At 37.1% G+C, this 18584-nt stretch overlaps 1 protein-coding gene across 3 annotated transcripts in view; it reads right to left on the reverse strand.

Annotated features, from left to right (window-relative positions):
- Positions 1-5758: 5758 nt before the first annotated feature.
- LOC120429044 (RING finger protein nhl-1) overlaps positions 5759-18584 on the reverse strand; it is a 90679-nt gene continuing 77853 nt past the window's right edge. For all 3 annotated transcript variants that reach the window (XM_039594186.2, XM_039594183.2, XM_039594184.2), the window contains one exon: positions 5759-6338. In XM_039594186.2, the coding sequence (XP_039450120.1) occupies positions 6125-6338 (214 nt within the window). In that variant the 3' untranslated portion in view covers positions 5759-6124. The remainder of the gene's footprint in view (positions 6339-18584) is intronic.

Consider the following 18584-nt stretch of genomic DNA (forward strand, 5'->3'; position numbering starts at 1 on the left):
ACACCTTTTTTGTGACATAAAAGATGTACCCCTTCCCAGATGTAATATTACCATGATTTTTTTTTCTGTGTGTGAGTTGGTACACAGCTAAAAAAGTAGTAATCCAGCTGCGTGTAAAAGACCTGGGTGTAAAATAAATATTGCATTATTTAAGGCAACTTTATGTGATTTTACACCCTGAAATATGTAGCCCATCAGTATGGGAAACCTACTTGACCGAAATGTCAAGCTCATATATGCGTTTATCCTTACAGCTTTTCATCGGTCTGATGGCCGAGTGGGCTAAGGCGCCAGTCCTTACTGTTGGTGCCGGGTTTGAATCCCGTCGGTTGCAATTTTTTTTTGTGTTTGCAAAAATTGTACATGCAGTGTGTAAAATTAAGTGTTTATTTTGACGAAGGTGATGTGCATGCTTTTGCATGCGATTTTACCATCGGATTTTTTGCTGTGTAGAGAATTACCCTAATAATTTTAGCAACATCGGGCAAACATTGTTTTCATCCCCTCTCGTTTTTTTCTCTGTGAAATTTACTGATACGAATGAGAGCTTCAAAAGTGCACATCAAATTTAAGTGGAAAATGCTGTGTTCGAAAAAGGTTGCGGAACATTGCCTTATGCAATTGACGTTACGTGCACCGAAAGGATTGTGATGTCAATTTTGTTTTCCGTGGGAAACACGAAAGCTGTTTGGTGGGAATCATCGTCGATGAAATCTCTTGCAACTGCGGTTGTTAACTAAGGGAAATATACCCTTTCTAATCAAACACCTATCTTCGTCATATGAAGAGTTTGATGCTCGATTAAAGCTCCAAAAATACTATTTAGGCTATAAACTTACCAGCAACAGCATCGCCTCAAGTAATGGCCAAAAAGATCAAATTTAATGCACTTTTGATCATAATTTCTATTTTGCGAGACCATTTCTCATCATTTTGGTGGCACACACATCCACACGCAAACAGAGAGCTTAACTGCTTAATGAAAGTCGCCATCAATATCTTTTCACTTGCACTAACGTTTTCAAAGCGCTTTAGATATGAAATTGCTTCCGACTACCGGCAACATGTTCTTTTGCACATTAGTTAGTCACTCACTTGAGAAAAAATCCCGAAACATGTAAATAATTAGCAAGCGCCATAAAAAAAAACAAACGCGTCAAGTCTTTTGACGTTTGAATTTTGTCACCCATTCCAATCGAAGGCTGAAGCAAACCGAGGGAGAAGCGAAGGTAAATAAAGAACAAAGGGTGGCCACCAACACCACCAGCAGCGCCTGTTGGAGTGAGCCAGTGATGCCAGGAAATTTTCTCTATCGATGCAACTTTTCGTGAGTGTTCACTTAAAATTTCATCACAATTGGCAGCACTAAGCAGACCCAAAAGAGCGCTGGAAGAAAAAAGAACTAAGCTGAAAATAGGAAAATGGGCGTGGCCCAATGCACTCGACTGATTAGAATGCATTTGGGGTTTTTTTTTCAATGCTTGTAAAAGGAATAGAATAGCTTTCAGTAAAAGTGAAAATAAACAGAAATGTTTACAAAAAGTTGCTCTACTTGTTTGGTGTACTTGGTTTTAGTAAATTTCAAGGAACACTCCAGATTATCCAGCATCATTCAAATACGACCGCTTATTAGGCTTAAAATGGGTATATTTCCCCTACTTGCTTCAACTGTCATTCTTTGGTGATGAAATTGTCAGTTTTGCAATACCGATTTTTCAGCGAAACCCTTGCATTAATTTGGTTTCAACCAAGTCGCCCTACAATAACAGGATCAAATCGAAATCATTGATTGAGTGGACAGGAGGAAAAAGAACCCGTGCAAACTTAATTAAAATTGTGTAATGAGAATTTCCGTTAGTGCAACGTATCTGCTTTGCCTTTACCTGGCATTTACACAGTACAGTCCGTCTTTCGCCATCGGAGATTTGCTCTGAAATGCATATTCGATTACGATATGGTTCCTGTGTCCAATGCATGAGCATTCCACAGAAAAAAAGAGACGCTGCACTGTGAAAACTTCAACATTAGTTCCAATGAAGTGATGCTGTTAAGAATATTCAAACATTTCCAACGGTGTGCAAAAAACCCTGCTCCTGCACTTAACCATATTAAAACTCTGCTGTTCTTTTGTGTTGAAAAAAGCTTTGGAATACAGAGCAGATCTCTCAGTTGGAGCTTGTGTGCAGCTTCGCTCTGCGGTGGCTTTGTTCCGTTTCGTGGGGCATCGATACACCATCAATACGAGACTGGATGTAAATGGAAGCTGCATTTCGTCGCTGTCGTGCTAACTTGTCGCAGGTGTATTTTGGGCAAAATTGGATTAAGAATGCCATTTCGTGCAGCTCTCAATGCTTCACCTTTTGACATTCACAGATCCCCAAAATTCGATTTCAATCCTGAGATATTCAATAAAAACCGAAAAAACTCTGTGCATTTATGTCACTTTTCATATCAAAAAAAGTTTCAATCATGTCGTGCTATCTCGTCACTCCCTGAAAATTGATGTAAGTGTGGCAACTGACCAAAGGAATTTCAAGTCAGAACGCGTTTGACGCACGTACAAGTTAGACTACCGTAAACATTTTCAGTTATAACCTTTCATTTTTCTGGATTTTTACTGAGAAATGTTTTTCAGTGAATTGTAGCTCGAAACCGTGAAAAGATAGACATTTGGTGTCAATGGAACCTTTGTTTAAAATTGGACGCCCAATTTGAGGGCGTACTGAAAATTCCGAAAAAAAACATATTTCCATCAAAAAAAGTATAAAAATAGTTATGAAATCAGGGCCATTTCCCGATACTCAACTGTCAAAAATCGTGAGACATGTCATTCTATGGGGAATTTAATGTACTTTTCGAATTTGAAATAACCCAGAAGGGTCATTTTTTCATTTAAAACAAAAATTTTCATTTTAAAATTATGTGTTTTTTTGTAACTTTGCAGGTTTTTTTTACAATGTTCTACAAAGTTGTAGAGCAGACAAAAACAAACAAATGATGTATAAACATAAGGGGGTTTGATGTAATGTCCATGAGTTTTCAGAATTTTACAAAAAACTTGTTTGAAATAGTGATGATTTTTAATCAGTTTTTCGAATCTTTAACTCCTGAAATTCAATCTTGTGCTTTTAAAAGTATTTTTTTCTGAAAGTTCAGCTAATTTTGCATTAAAATGACCCTTTGGATTATTATTTTTTTTTTTATATGATTATGGGACAAAATCCCGCATCTTTAAAGACATTCAGAAGAATGGACCTACATAATTCCGACAAGTTAAATTTTTTTTAAATAGTGATTTATGTAAAAAAATAATAATTTTGCACTTAAAATTTTTGGACCTCATTTTTTATGTAAAACCGAGTACTTTACAATTTTTTGATTATATGCATCGTTTTCAAAATATAGAGCATTCCTGAAAATATTGTTGTCAAATATTTTAGAAAATTTCCTACAATTTCATCTGAGAGAAATTAAAGATTGGACCACTAGGGTGTAATATCAAAATCGATTTTCCAGCACAGCATTATTTTAGTTCCTTTTGGGGTCCTAAACAACTCCCCAAAGTTTGGAAACGATTGGTTTAGTCCTCACTTTGCGCAAAGCGATTCAATTTTCCATACAAATTTGTATGGGAAAAATCATTTTTTTGAATTATGATATTTAAATAATCCAAGTTTCACGCTATACTAAAACCGGATTCATATTCGGATGCTCTGGAATGTGCTCTACAACTTTCCCGAAGAGAGTATGGTGCTAACTTGCTCCTGAAAGAAGATACAGCGTCCTCAAAACTCGTCTAAAACGTGATTTTCGATCAAAAAACACGTTTTAGACGAGTTTTGAACACGCTGTATCTTTTTATAGGAGCAAGTTAGCACCATACTCTCTTCGGGAAAGTTGTAGAGCACATTCCAGAGCATCCGAATATGAATCCGGTTTTAGTATAGCGTGAAACTTGGATTTTTTAAATATCATAATTCAAAAAAATGATTTTTCCCATACAAATTTGTATGGAAAATTGAATCGCTTTGCGCAAAGTGGGGACTTAACCAATCGTTACCAAACTTTGGGGAGTTGTTAAGGACCCTATAAGGAACCAAAAAGTTGCTGTGCTAGCTAAATTTGGAGAACTTAATTTTTTTCCATACAACCATATTACACCCTATTGGACCACTGCTTGCTGAGATACAGCGAAAAAAAGAAAAAAAAAACAACTTAATCCACCTATGTGGTTGGTGCCTTCCTCACTCTTTTCCAACAATGGGTGGTTTGGATTGATGGGTTTGGACACAAATTTCGTCTAATTTATAAATTCCGGAATACAAAAACACACATATCACTCAAAAGCTCATAAGTGGCATCATAAGCGGTCAAAGCTTGAGACAGGGTTGCCAGATCTTCAATATTTTGTACTTGTTAGAAAGGTCTTTCGATTACCTAACCATCGGTGGGTCGGATGATGGATCCGGACATTGTTTACATAGATTTAAGTGACAGGGTTGCCAGATCTTCAATGTTTTAGACTCGTTGGAAAGGTCTTTCGATTACCTTACCAACGATTGGTCGGATGATGGATCCGGACATTGTTTACATACATTTAAGTGAGATCCGGCTACAAAAAAAGTACATAAATATATAAATGGCGATTGCCGAAAAAGTCTCGCTTTGCGGAAAAATCTTTGTTTTTTAGCCTCAAATACTCGCCCGCGCGAAAGGTTTATTTACTTTTCTCTCTAAATCACCAAATTGGAAGCTCCGACTAAATCAAACTATCGTCGCCCGATCGTTTGGGAGTTGCGATGGGGTTGGGGCTTTGGAACGAATTTCAAGGTTTGGAACTGGAACTGGGCTGCGAAAAATGACCGCTGAATGGTTTTGTTAGGAGAAAAAGAAAATATTGAATCTTGGTGGAGGTAGGGTCTGGCAGAGATTTTTAGATTTATAGAGTTTAAATTGAAAAAGTATTATGTGTGTGTATTTGTGTGTGTATGTGTGTGTGTGTATGTGTGTGTGTATGTGACCAATAATGTCACTCAGTTTTCTCAGCACTGGCTGAACCGATTTTGACCAAACCAGTCGCATTCGACTTGGTTTAGGGTCCCATACGGTGCTATTGAATTGTTTGAAGTTTCGATAAGTAGTTCAAAAGTTATGTATAAAAATGTGTTTTCGCATATTTTCGGAAGTTGAATAAATGGCAGTAAACTGAACCAAACATCATCATGTTATACATCGTTAGTTAGGTAATTGAAAGACCTTTCCAACGAGTCCAAAACGTTGAAGATTTGGCAACCCTGTTTCGAGTTCTGACCACTTAAGTGATATTTATGTACTTTTTTTGTACGAAATTGTATGTAAAAAACAAAATTTGTGTGCAAACTCATCATATCACATATCACCCATTGTTGGAAAAGAGTGAGGAAGGCACCAACCACTAAGGTGGATTAAGTTAGTTTTTGTATGGACAGCTGCCAAAATTGTATGGAGACTTTTATGGGGGAACCAATGACACAAAATAGCTTCTTTGGTCAAAGGGAAGGCCCCCACAAAGTATGAGCCAAATAAAAAAATACAAACAAAATCCATTTGCGGTTTTGGTAGAGAATTGCTCAGTTTTGTAATTTTTTATGCGAAACGAACACAAGGGCAGTGATATCGAATGAAATTTCATTATTGCTAAAAACCGACACACTGACCTCAACCTTCTTTCCATTACAGTGAAGGCATTTCTTTTTGCAGAGCAAATAAGCTTTTCAAACACAATAAACTCAAAAATCTTTATTATCGAACTAGGTTGTTCTGCGTTCAATTTGAAAAAAACATTTTATCTTTACACTTTTCTATTCGCGTGCGCGAACTACAAATCCTTTCATTTTTATTTTTTTGTAATTATGGTTAAGTTTAATCAGGGAAAATTTGCAACAAGCTAGTTTGGGAGTAGACTGGTAATGTAGAATAAAAAAAAACACTTCAAAGGTTATCGAAAAAGGCACGCTTGGAGTTGAAGAAAAAAAAAAGTGCAAAAAATGGTTCACTTTTGCTGAATTTGTGGGTAGAGTTGAATAAAATATGGCCTTGCGTAATCAGTTGATTGCCGCAAACGAGCTGAGCTGGGCCCTCCCCCTCAGAACACCTGGACGCGGTGATTTTCGCGATCGCACACCAGGATGTTACCGTTGGACATGATGGCCACCCCCTCGAGCCCCTTGAACTCGGCGTCCCCGGAGCCCCACGAGCCGAACGCCCGCAGGAAGCTGCCGTCCGGGTGGAAGATCTGGATCCGGTTGTTGCCCGAGTCCGCCACGCAAATGTAGCCCTGGTCGTCAACGGCCACGCCCCTGCAAATTAGGAGGGGGAGAAGAGAGCAGAAAAAAAAATGTTAAAGGTAATTCTGATTGAACACGAAATGAGCAGCTGATTTGCATGCTAAATTCGTACCTTCAAATTGATTGGGCTAATGGTAATGATGGGTCTGGGAAATGGAAAAGTTTACAGCCCAAATCAAATCATCGAATGGCAGTCGTTACGTCGTATTCCTATGATAGAACCATGATTGTACAGAGCTTTGATTTTATGGAAAAATGAACTCCAAAAACAGAAATGACATGATGGAAGTTTAATTAAGACATATTTACTAGAGTTAAAAATGATTATTTTTAATTCCATTGGAAGATTTAAGGGGTACATACATGTAAGAAATCACAAAATTTCATTTTACTGAAAATTTATTGAATCCACTAAAAAGATTATTTTCAAACACTACTGCATGTTTTATGAAGATATTTCATGATTAAACTGAGTAAGAGACTATTTAAGCTCAAAAATTTGCCATGCGCCAAGCGAGCTGTCAAACTTTATGAGCGTTTTTCTCTAAACACCGAGTTGATTTACAGTCATCCCACATATTCGGAACACATTCGGAAAAGTTGTACTTTTTGAACACATAACCTCATTTCAAGACTATTTTATCCAGATCTGCAAAACACTGCCTCCAAATTGCCTGTTATTGTGCCTCCCGCAATTGTGGAACACGTGAAGTCATTATTTTGTAATAAAATATGTACTCATGGAGAGAACCAAAGTTTGTTTACATCCGTAAGAAAAAAGTGTTCCGAATTTGTGGATTCAGTTTGACAGCTTGCCCAGAGCAGACGTGTGTTTTTTTTTTGCGCGTTTTTGACGGTGTTTTTTCTAACTTTCGCCGACGGCCATGGCGGCGGCCGCGACGGCGGAGAGTGAGTGGACGGAGCATAGAACCGAGGATGGAAGGCCGTTCTACTGGAACGCGGCCATGAAGAAAAGTGTGTGGGAGAAACCGGACGGGTTCCAACCCAAAACGCAGGCGGCGACGGGCATGGAGGTGGAAGACTCCGAAGGAGGAGGAGAGGACGGGGGCGAATTTCGTCCCGTGATCAAGGTTCGGCGCAGGAAGGCTAACGAGGAGATCAACGTCGGCGATGGCCAGGAAGTGGAGAAACTGCTCAGCAACAACAAGTTCAGCCCGCTAGCGAAGAAGAGCAACAACAATAACAATGCGAATCCAGCAGCAGAAAAAACCACCCCTGTGGTAACAGCACCCGGCAAGTCAGCCGGGGAAAAGAAGCAGCCGCCGCTGGTGGTGAAAGAAACGAGCTTCGCCCGCCTTGCGAAGGTGATGTCGACATGTGATGTCCAGCCGGAACACAAACTGACGCGGTACGGCACCAAAATTACGTGCTTCTCGAGCGACGACTTCGACACGGTGCAAGCCCACCTGAAGAAGAACAAGGTGCAGTTCTACACGCACGGAAAGCGCAGTGCGAGACCGCACCGGGTAGTAATGCGAGGTCTCCCGAACGCGGAACCGGATTACGTCAAGGAGCTGCTCAAGACGGAACATCAGCTGGACGTCTTGACAGTACACGCTATCAGGCGGAAGCAGCAGCTTCCCGCCATCGATGAGACGCCTTTCATCGTGCTCTTCCCCAAGGGTCACACCAGTCTGAAGGAGTTGAGTAGCAAGGTAAAGAAAGTGGGACCAGTCGTCGTCCGGTGGGTGGCCTACCGGAACAAAGAACCGCACGTGACCCAGTGCAAGAACTGCTTGCAGTTCGGTCACGGAACCAGTAACTGCCATCTCAAGCCCAGGTGCAGCAGCTGTGGGGGTGCCCACAGCACGGAAAAGTGCAAAGCAGAAGAAACGGAAGCCAAGAAGTGTGTCAACTGCTCTGGATCTCACGAGGGTCTGGACCGCAGCTGTCCCAAACGTGCGCAGTTCATCCAGTCGAGGCAGCAGGTGTCCACACCGAAGCCGCCAGCATGGAAGAAGGACAAACAAACTCCGGCAGGAGCCGCGTTTACCGCGGCGGATTTTCCTCCGCTACCTGGAGCGGTGCCGTCCGTTGAACCGGAAAATAAACATCCTCGTCCCGCAGGAAGAAGTCGAGAAGATACTGGCGCCGGCGCCGGTGCAACCCCGAAGGAGCAACAAGGCGAACGGAAGCTGTACAGCGAGTCGGAGCTGTGGGCCATTTACCGAGAATACCGAGTACGCTTGAGGCAGTGCAAGACACCCGAGGAACAGATTGATGTGATCGCACACTTGCTGACACATGGCACGAGCAAATGATCATCTAATTCAGTTACGGTTTTTTTCTTCTTTTCTTTTATTATTTTTTGTACTATTGATCCTCGGTCCTAACCTGGTAACAGCACCTAAAAGGACCTAATAAAAATAAGTTATGAAAAAAAAAGTCCCTTTGCACATGTTAGGTCCGATTTCGTTTTGTTTACCTTCTTTGGCGCGTAAAATTTCAACCCTCTGATGAAGGACAGTCAGACATTGGTCTGATGTCGTTCGTACGGAATGTTTTATGTAGTGATTAGATGGTCCAACGTTCTGCTACTGTAGGCCATCATGATTTTGGAAGTGGCGCTATCTAGGCGGATGGTGCACACCCTAGCTCTTTTCAACGTATTTTGGTTTGAATTTTTACACACGTTTTTCAATGCTGTTTGTTCATTGATATACATCTGTTCTCTGTGATAAAAGTTAAAATTTGCAGTTGTTTGATACAGCATACGAAAGATCGCAAGAAAAGCTTTCAAATGAAGGTAAAAGCGGATCATTAAGTTCAATTATAATTGGTAAATAACATAAAAAACATGTAATATTAAACCTTCCAAATTTGCAAAATTTTCAACAACCTACGTAAATATTCGAAAATGAAGACATTTTAGATCGATTTAGTGTTTTGGTGAAGTTGTAGGTATTGAGGAGGACTATTCAGAAAAAAATAGACACACGAAAATTTGGTTATGCCGATTTTAAAATGAACTTTTTTTTCACAAAAATGCAATTCCCAATTTTTTTTAATTTTTTGAATGAAGATTTTTTTTAATAGTACGGGAAGTTTGGCCATTGAAAGTTACTTTTCAAGTTTTTACTTTTTTATGTGTTTTTGAACCATAACTGGAAAAAAATCTCCAGATTTATATGCATTTTTTTAATGAACAAAAAATCATATGTTGTGAAAACTATTGATTTGTGCTTTTGATACAGTTGAAAATGCAATATTAATCAAAAATGTATAAACAAAACAAGTTTTAACGAATGTTATGCAAACTTTTGACTTATTACCAAATTCACCTTCAAATTATATGTTTTCGGTTTAAAAGCTGATAAACTTTGTTAACTAAATATAAACATTGATTTTTTTCCTTGAAAACTATATTAGCAACCATAACGGTGGTACATTTGACGTAAACATAAAGTTTGAACAACTTAAATCTTATTTTTACAAGAAAAACTATGACTATCAAAGTCAGCCCGGAATTCAAAATAATAATTTTTAACGTAATTTTTTTTAACACTATTGTAAAAACTTTTTTTCAAAGATGGTGCATGGACATTGTGTGGCCTACGCCAGTACATGTTTTGAAAAATAATAATCTTGAGAAAAACCTTACCAGTTGGATAATATTCCAAAAATAAATTCAAACCCTTTTAATGTCACCCGGTTTAAGGGAAATTAGAAAATTTTTGATAGTTGCATCACTGTAATGATGTATAAAGCATTTTGTTTTACTTTTCACCTAATTTTTTTGAAAATCATGCTTGAAATGTTAAAGTCAGGATTTTTGGCAACAGAAATGGTCACTTATGGGCAATATTTGAAAAAATTGAAAAGCTATTTTTTCAAGCTTAAATCAAACATTAGGCGGCCACATTAAAAAAAAACGATGCACGTTATTCACTAAAGAACTTTATTTTTTCGTTAAAAACTGCAAAAAAAAATCAATTTACAACATTTCTATTTCTTTAAAAAAAAACGGAATTTATCAAAACAATCATAACACGTTGCCTACGTTTTACCCGTACTGCACTTTTGCTAAAAAATAGGGATTTTGTCCCCTAATGAATTATAAAAAAATATTTTGGGAAATACAATTGTTGTTTAAAAGTTAATTTATAAATCGGCAAAAAAAATGTTTCGTGTACATTTTTTCTTTTTTTCTGAAAACATCAAACCGATCTGATAGTTCCTTTGAAAGATACAGATTTTTGAATAATTACGTACATTTTTTGTATGGACAGCTGCCAAAATTGTATAGCTACTTTTATGGGTGAACCATTGACACAAAATGGCTTTTTTGGTCATAACTAATCCGGGCAGCCGGTAACCCGAGCTGACGGAAATAACTTGGGAATAAATTTTTTTGATAGTTGAAAATACTAGGCCAATAACATTTAACGTTATTTATAACAACATTTGTTATTCGTCGTTATGATTTTTTTGTTATTTGGTTGTTATTGTAATAACAGACTAATAACATTTGCAGTTATTTTTCGAACAAATCTTTGTTATTATTTTTTGTTATTTTAACAACTAATCCGATCATCCCAATAACAGTTGGAGGTATTCTTACATAACAAAAAATGTTATTCCAAAGTTGTTTTGGCATTCAATCAATATCAGACCAATAACAAATTTTGTTATGATAACATAAACTGTTATTAAATCCTTATGCAAAAATGGATATTTCAAGAAGATTCCATAACACTTTCTGTTATTCAAATTCAAATTCAAATTCGGTTTTATTGGTGAATAATCAGATACAATAAGTTCTTTTGAGGTACAAAACAGAGTTTTGGAGTTCCTTTCAGCTGTGTGTTACATCATAATCCATTTTGGAACAGTTATTGCTAGTTAATAAGGGTGTTGCCAAGAGTAAGAAAAATAAAGAAAAAAAAAACTTACTAAAATTGCAGGGGAAAGGGGATAGAAATAGAGAAAGCTTAAAACTAGATCACAATTTTTTATCCTTTATAGATGTGCTTAATCATCAGCTCCCCGAGGGCCAGAAATTGCTCCGCCTTGTTACGGCAGGTCCGAAACCGCGTCATCATCTCCCCCGCGAGAGCAAAGAACTCCGGCAGGGTAAAGAGATCTTCCCCGGTGACTCCTTGCTGGGTCGCATCGCCGCTACCGGCAGCGACCACGCTTGCAAACGACCGCCCCCATCCAGGAGGGAACGCTGGGTTGTCCGCTGGAACCGTACGCTGGCCAGCTGCAGGAACGGCTGCGCTCGTACTTCGCTGAGGAGGATGGGACGCTGCTGCTTTCTTCTTCCTCTTTTCCTGCTCCTCGAGGTAGGACTTCCGCGCGACGCATCCGCGGTAATTACCGGTATGGTTACCGCCGCAGTTCGCGCACTTTACGCGCGGCTTGGTTTGTTCTGCGTTTTCCCCCAAGTCCGCCTTTCGTGGCAGTGCGCACACCTCCGAGAGGTGTGACTCACCGCACTTCACGCAGCGGGGCTGGAGGTTGCAGTTCCGCGAGCCGTGGCCGAATTTCTGGCAACGGTGGCATTGCGCTGCGTCCGTCGGATTTTTGGAGTAAAACCGCCAGTTTACCCAAAAACCGTCCAACGCCTTAGTCCGCCGCAGGTCTTGAATTTTGACGGTGCCGCGGTCGAAGTACAACAGGTACAGTGTGTGTGTACCCGTGACGGTTGTCTTCCGCGAGAGGACTTTTATGTCTCGCGGCGTTATTCCGACACCCGAGAGGTGCTCCTTGAGGACGGAGATCGGGCGGTCTTGATACCCCTGCAAGACGACCTTAACAGCTGTCTTCTGCGCGGGGTCGAATGTGTAGAACTTGAAGCTTTTACGCTTCAATTTCTCCACAACCAGGTCGAAGTTCTTTTGGTCAAACGTGAACACTTGCACTGACGATTTACCTATTTTGAGGCAGTACACGAGGCCTTCCAGCTGCTCGTCAACATCGTCCGCCAACGTGTCCAAAACGAAAATTGGTGGTGGTCGTCGTTCCTTTGGAGTAATTACTTTTTTTGGCGAAATCACTTTCTTCCGTGTACGACCATCGTCGTCGTCGTCGTCGGTAGTGCTACCGTCGGTGTTGTTGTAGCTGCTTTCCTCGTCACTCAGTCTCGCGAACTTGTTACTGGTGGGAATGTTGGCGGATGTTGAAGCGCCATCGGTCGACGGATTGCCGGAAGTAGCTGAACGGAGCCTTATAGGGCTGCGGCCCTGGACACGGTAATTAGGGTGTAATAACTTGGGGTCAAATCCTTTGGCGCACACACTCCCCGGCGCGATGGCGGACGACGCGGCGTTGGTTTGTTTACCTTTTTGCACACGGCCGGTAGACGAACTTCGCGGGTTTTTCGAGGCCGCACTCGAACTGCCACGGCCACGGCCGGCCCTTGGCATGCTGTTGGAGCAAACTCGCGGCTAATCACGGTAAATTACGGCGAAAAATTTCGAAAAAAACGATGGAGCACTGAGCACTTGACTGCTGCTTGCACTCGTGCGTACACGGAGGTGCACTTTCTGTTATTTTAACAGTATTTGTTATTGAAATGGCATGAATTTTGTTATTACCGTCTGCCCGGGAATAACAAGATTCATGCCATTTCAATAACAAATACTGTTAAAATAACAGAAAATGTTATGGAACCTTCTTGAAAAATCATTTTTTGAATAAGAGTTTAATAACAGTTCATGTTATCATAGCAAAATTTGTTATTGGTCTGATATTGATTGAAAGCCAAAACAACTTTGGAATAACATTTTTCGTTATGGAAGAATACCTACAACTGTTATTGGGATGATCGGATTAGTTGTTAAAATACCAAAAAATAATAACAACGATTTGTTCGAAGACTAACAAAAAATCATAACAACGAATAAAAATCTTGTTATAAATAACATAAAATGTTATTGGCCTAGTATTTTCAAAAATCAAAAAATGTTATTCTCAAGATATATCCGTCTGCTCGGGAAGGCCCTCAAAAATTTTAACCAAATAAAAGAATAAAAGTAAATTTCATTTACAGAATTCGAGGAGAATTGCTAAATTGTAAAAAATGTTCCCGAGCAGACGGAAATAACTTAGGAATAACATTTTTTTACATTTGAAAATACTTGGCCAATAACATTTTATGTTATTTATAACAAGATTTTTTATTCGTCGTTGTGATTTTTTTGTTATTGGATTGTTATTTTAATAACAGACTAATTACATTTTTAGTTATTCTTCGAACAAATCTTCGTTATTATTTTTTGTTATTTTAACAACTAATCCGATCATCTCAGTGACATAACATAACAAAAAATGTTATTCCAAAGTTGTTTTGGCTTTCAACCAATATCAGACCTATAATAAATTTTGTTATGATAACATAAGCTGTTATTGAACGCTTATTCAAAAATTGATTTTTTGAGAAGATTCCATAACATTTTTTTGTTATTTTAACAGTATTTGTTATTGAAATGGCATGAGTCTTGTTATTACCGTCTGCCCGGGTTGTAGGGAACTTGTGGCAAAACTTTATTTTTTCAGTACTCTTTTTATTTATCAAAAATAAAAATCTTACAACCTGTTTCATAACATACTAGTTTGGCAGCAGGATTCCACAGTGTGGTTTCCAAAATTAGGCATCGTCGTTCTTCGGGCGGAAGCTGATGGAATAAAATTTCCGCAACCAATCAATAAGATACCAGCAGTGGAACCATAATGGTGAGCCAAAAGCGAAGAAGCTGCATAATTCAATTTCCAACGTCATTGCCTGCCGGACATTCGTTTGATCTTCGAGACGATGACAGCCAGGAAATTGTTTGCCATTTTCGAGGGCCCGGAGTTGATTTTAGGGAAGCGAACATTAAAAAAAAAAAACAAAATTGACAAGTACGAGTCTGATCCGAGAATTTTTAGTATGGTTTTTTGCTTACAAAAGTTTTAATAAGTTTGGTCATGGACAAAACTGCCACAGATGTAAGCAATCTCGCAGTTTCTTGCTGTCCTGGAAAAGCAACCGATACGTCGGAACCAAAAAATTCCAATTTGTTGGAAGGAAAAAATAACCGCCCCGGGGGGCAAGGCGAACAAAATATAGAAATTTCATTACTGCGGGACATAGATTTCTCATCACCACAAGGCTGTGCTGCTGCGATGGATCGGATTTCTAGTCCCGGAGGCAATATCAACTGAGTTTTGCTGTTATTGGCTTGGATTATTGTAAAAGTTTGGAGAGAAACGAAATTTTGTTCTTCGTGTTTAATCATAAACCATACCACAGCAAGTTTAATGTTTAATGTTTACCCGAACAGACGGTAATAACTAAATTCATGCCATTTCAATAACAAATACTGTTAAAATAACAGAAAGTGTTATGGAATATTCTTGCAAAATCCATTTTTGCATAAGAGTTTAATAACAGTTTATGTTATTATAACAAAATTTGTTATTGATCTGACATTGACTGAAAGCCAAAACAACTTGGGAATAACATTTTTTGTTATGGAAGAATAACTCCAACTGTTATTGGAATGATCGGATTAGTTGTTAAAAAAACAAAAAATAATAACAAAGATTTGTTCGAAGAATAATTTAAAATGTTATTAGTTTGTTATTACAATAACAATACAATAACAAAAAAATCATAACGGCGAATAACGAAACGTGTTATAAATAAAAAAAAATGTTATTGGCCTAGTATTTTCCAATATCAATGTTTAATGTTTAATGTTTAATGTTTAATGTTTAATGTTTAATGTTTAATGTTTAATGTTTAATGTTTAATGTTTAATGTTTAATGTTTAATGTTTAATGTTTAATGTTTAATGTTTAATGTTTAATGTTTAATGTTTAATGTTTAATGTTTAATGTTTAATGTTTAATGTTTAATGTTTAATGTTTAATGTTTAATGTTTAATGTTTAATGTTTAATGTTTAATGTTTAATGTTTAATGTTTAATGTTTAATGTTTAATGTTTAATGTTTAATGTTTAATGTTTAATGTTTAATGTTTAATGTTTAATGTTTAATGTTTAATGTTTAATGTTTAATGTTTAATGTTTAATGTTTAATGTTTAATGTTTAATGTTTAATGTTTAATGTTTAATGTTTAATGTTTAATGTTTAATGTTTAATGTTTAATGTTTAATGTTTAATGTTTAATGTTTAATGTTTAATGTTTAATGTTTAATGTTTAATGTTTAATGTTTAATGTTTAATGTTTAATGTTTAATGTTTAATGTTTAATGTTTAATGTTTAATGTTTAATGTTTAATGTTTAATGTTTAATGTTTAATGTTTAATGTTTAATGTTTAATGTTTAATGTTTAATGTTTAATGCAGGGCTGTGGAGTCGGAGTCGGAGTCGGAGCCGGAGTCGGTGGAGTCGGGTCTTTTTGGGGACCTGGAGTCGGAGTCGGAGCCGGAGTCGTCAAAACTCGAATAGCTGGAGTCGGAGTCGGAGTCGGAGTCGTCTAAATTTTATGAGCTGGAGTCGGAGTCGGAGCCGGAGTCGTAAATTTCTGATAGACCCGGAGTCGGAGCTGGAGTCGGAGTTGTCAAAAAAATTAATATAATTTAATCTATTTATTGTTCAAAATTTGTTATAATTCACGTTAAGTATCATTTTTTTTATATTTTAAATTTATTTATTGAATTGCGTGCACTGCGTTGACATTTTTATATTAAATTTATTGTTTGGTTCAAGATATTTATCAGATATCATTATGTTTTCGAAGCATTTTTATTGTGATTGGAAAGCTCTTATTGTGTTATTTCACTAAAATCACTGAATGATAATCTGTTAATCCTCTCTTGTCAATGTTTGGAATAAATCATAAAATAGTAAACAATTGTCGCTGTGTAGTCATAAAATTAAAACATATTAAAATGATTCTTTACTGCCTCTTTTTGCATGTATTTATGTATTCTTTCAATTAAAATTAGCAAACGTCTTGGAATTTTAAAGCAGATCACTTTTTTGAACAGGAAAAATAAAGGTTCACTATCAGTATCTAACAAAATTAATTATGTTTTTAAAACATTACCAACTATTATACCAATATTCTACTAGGAACGCAACATGCTCATTTTTTATGAACATAAAAATAGATCAAAGTGTCTTGCTGAAAAAAATTCAAACTGACAAAAAATATCGAAAATAAGTTGCAACAAATTTTGAAATAATCATTATATTTATTAGATAGATAGACCTCAATGTTTACAATTTCTCTACAAAACTCTTAAAGTTTTGATCCTTAAATAATATCGTTGAACAAGTTTGTTTATTTATATGCCTTAAATCGGGGAGATATAATTGAAATAATTTTATTTATTTTCCAAATATTAGAATTTTCTCATGATCACACAATGTCCATGTACGTCTTCTCAAATAAATTCAAAAAAGCTTTAAAAAATAGTTACTTTGAAAATTGTTTATTTCAAAACCAGGGTATCTTTGATGTGTAGTCTTTAAAATTTCAGCCTAAAAGTATGCAAATTTATTTGATATGTCAAATTGATCATGAAGGCTACTTTCTTTTAATATTTCATTAAAAAAAGTACAAATGAAAATTAGTAAATTAACTTAAGAAAAATGAATGTTAACTAAAAGTAGTCAAATGAAAAGTTAAAATTTTTCAAACAACAAAATTCAAATTTACTTTGAAAATTGGTGTGCTGAAAGTGCGTTGAAATCTGAAGATATTTTTGATTTTTGTTTCATTAACGCTGAAAACATTTAACTTAGAACAACGAACACTTATCTACCAAGCTTAATGTGGTTCCATACCATTCTGTTTGTACCGTAAACCGGGGTGACTTTGATAGGATTTCAATTTTTTTTAGAATATTTTCCAACAGGTAAGGTTTTTCTCATGATTATTATTTTTAAAACATGTACTGGGGTAGGCCACACAAAGTCCATGCACTATTTTGGAAAAAAAAGTATTTTCAATAGTGTTTAGAAAAATAGTTACGTTTAAAATTCTTAGTTTAAACTCCGGGGTGACTTTGATAGTCATAGTTTTTCTTGTTAAAATCATATTTAAGACGTTCAAACTTTATTTGTACGTGAAATGTACCATCACTAAAGTAGCTGATATAGTTTTTAAGAAAAAAATCAATGTTTATATTTAGTTAACTAATTTTATCAGCTTTTTAACAAAATACATATAAAATTAAGGTAAAATTGTAAAAAAGTCGGAATTTTGCCTGAAATTTTTTAAAACTAGTTTTGGCAGGCCAAGGGTGAAATGATACCTTTTCGGTTGACACCCGGTGAGGAACATCCTGGAAGGAGCGGAACTACACCCGTAGTGCTGTTAGCTGACCTAGACCTTGGTCAAAACAGCTGCTCTGGTTCCTTGCAAGTTACCCATTTTCTTACCTCCACGTTGGCTTGGTTTCGTCATCATGATGACAACACGTGACCTTGCTGGTGGCCTGTGGAAACGAACTCGTAAACCTTTGACCAGCGAGGGTCAGAGTCGAGACGGCCAAAAGAAAGGGATGCGCAATGTGGGAAGGGAAGATTGTAGACGGTATTGTTTTGATTCACAGCATGTTGAGTTAACTGTTGTGGATGTACCTGATACATCGCAATACGGGGTTTCTCTTCTTTCCACTTTCAGCTACTATCTATCTTCTATTTCTTTATTATGTATAACTGATTTTCTAATTCTGCTTCTGTTTACTATCCACCATTTTATTTTGATTGCATGATCTTTCGTTTCTCTTATTTTCTTATACTAATGCATCTTTTTGTTTTGTTTTGTTTTTGTTTGTTTCCATTTTCATGTCGTGTCTGGGCCTGCGGTTGGAGAACGATTGCACCACGACAACCACTTTGGAGTGATATTATCACACTGGAGACAACAGCAACAACATTAGAAACCCTGATGTCACTCAGGTTCACGAAAGTAACTGTATCGATATTTTATAGTGTTTATATTTTACTAACATCCCTTTCTTTGCAGAGCATGGACTACATCATAAAGCGGCAATGTGGGAAAGGGAAGTAATTTGTGATTGTAGAAGGTATTGTTTTGATCCACAGCATGTTGAACGAACTGTTGTGGATGTACCTAGAACATCGCAACTCGGAGTATCTCTTCTTCTTATCTCCAACTACTTTAGTCCTGTTTCACTTATCTGTCAAGTCTCCTCTACTTTATTTGCCAGTTTTAACTGCTATGTGTTTTCCCTAACAACCCCAATCGGCTCCTGAAGTTGTCATTAATGCTATCTAAGCTTATATGATATTATTTATCCTTTATCAGATAG

This window comes from Culex pipiens, chromosome 3 (genome assembly GCF_016801865.2).
Source record: "Culex pipiens pallens isolate TS chromosome 3, TS_CPP_V2, whole genome shotgun sequence".
NCBI classification, from domain to species: domain Eukaryota; kingdom Metazoa; phylum Arthropoda; class Insecta; order Diptera; family Culicidae; genus Culex; species Culex pipiens.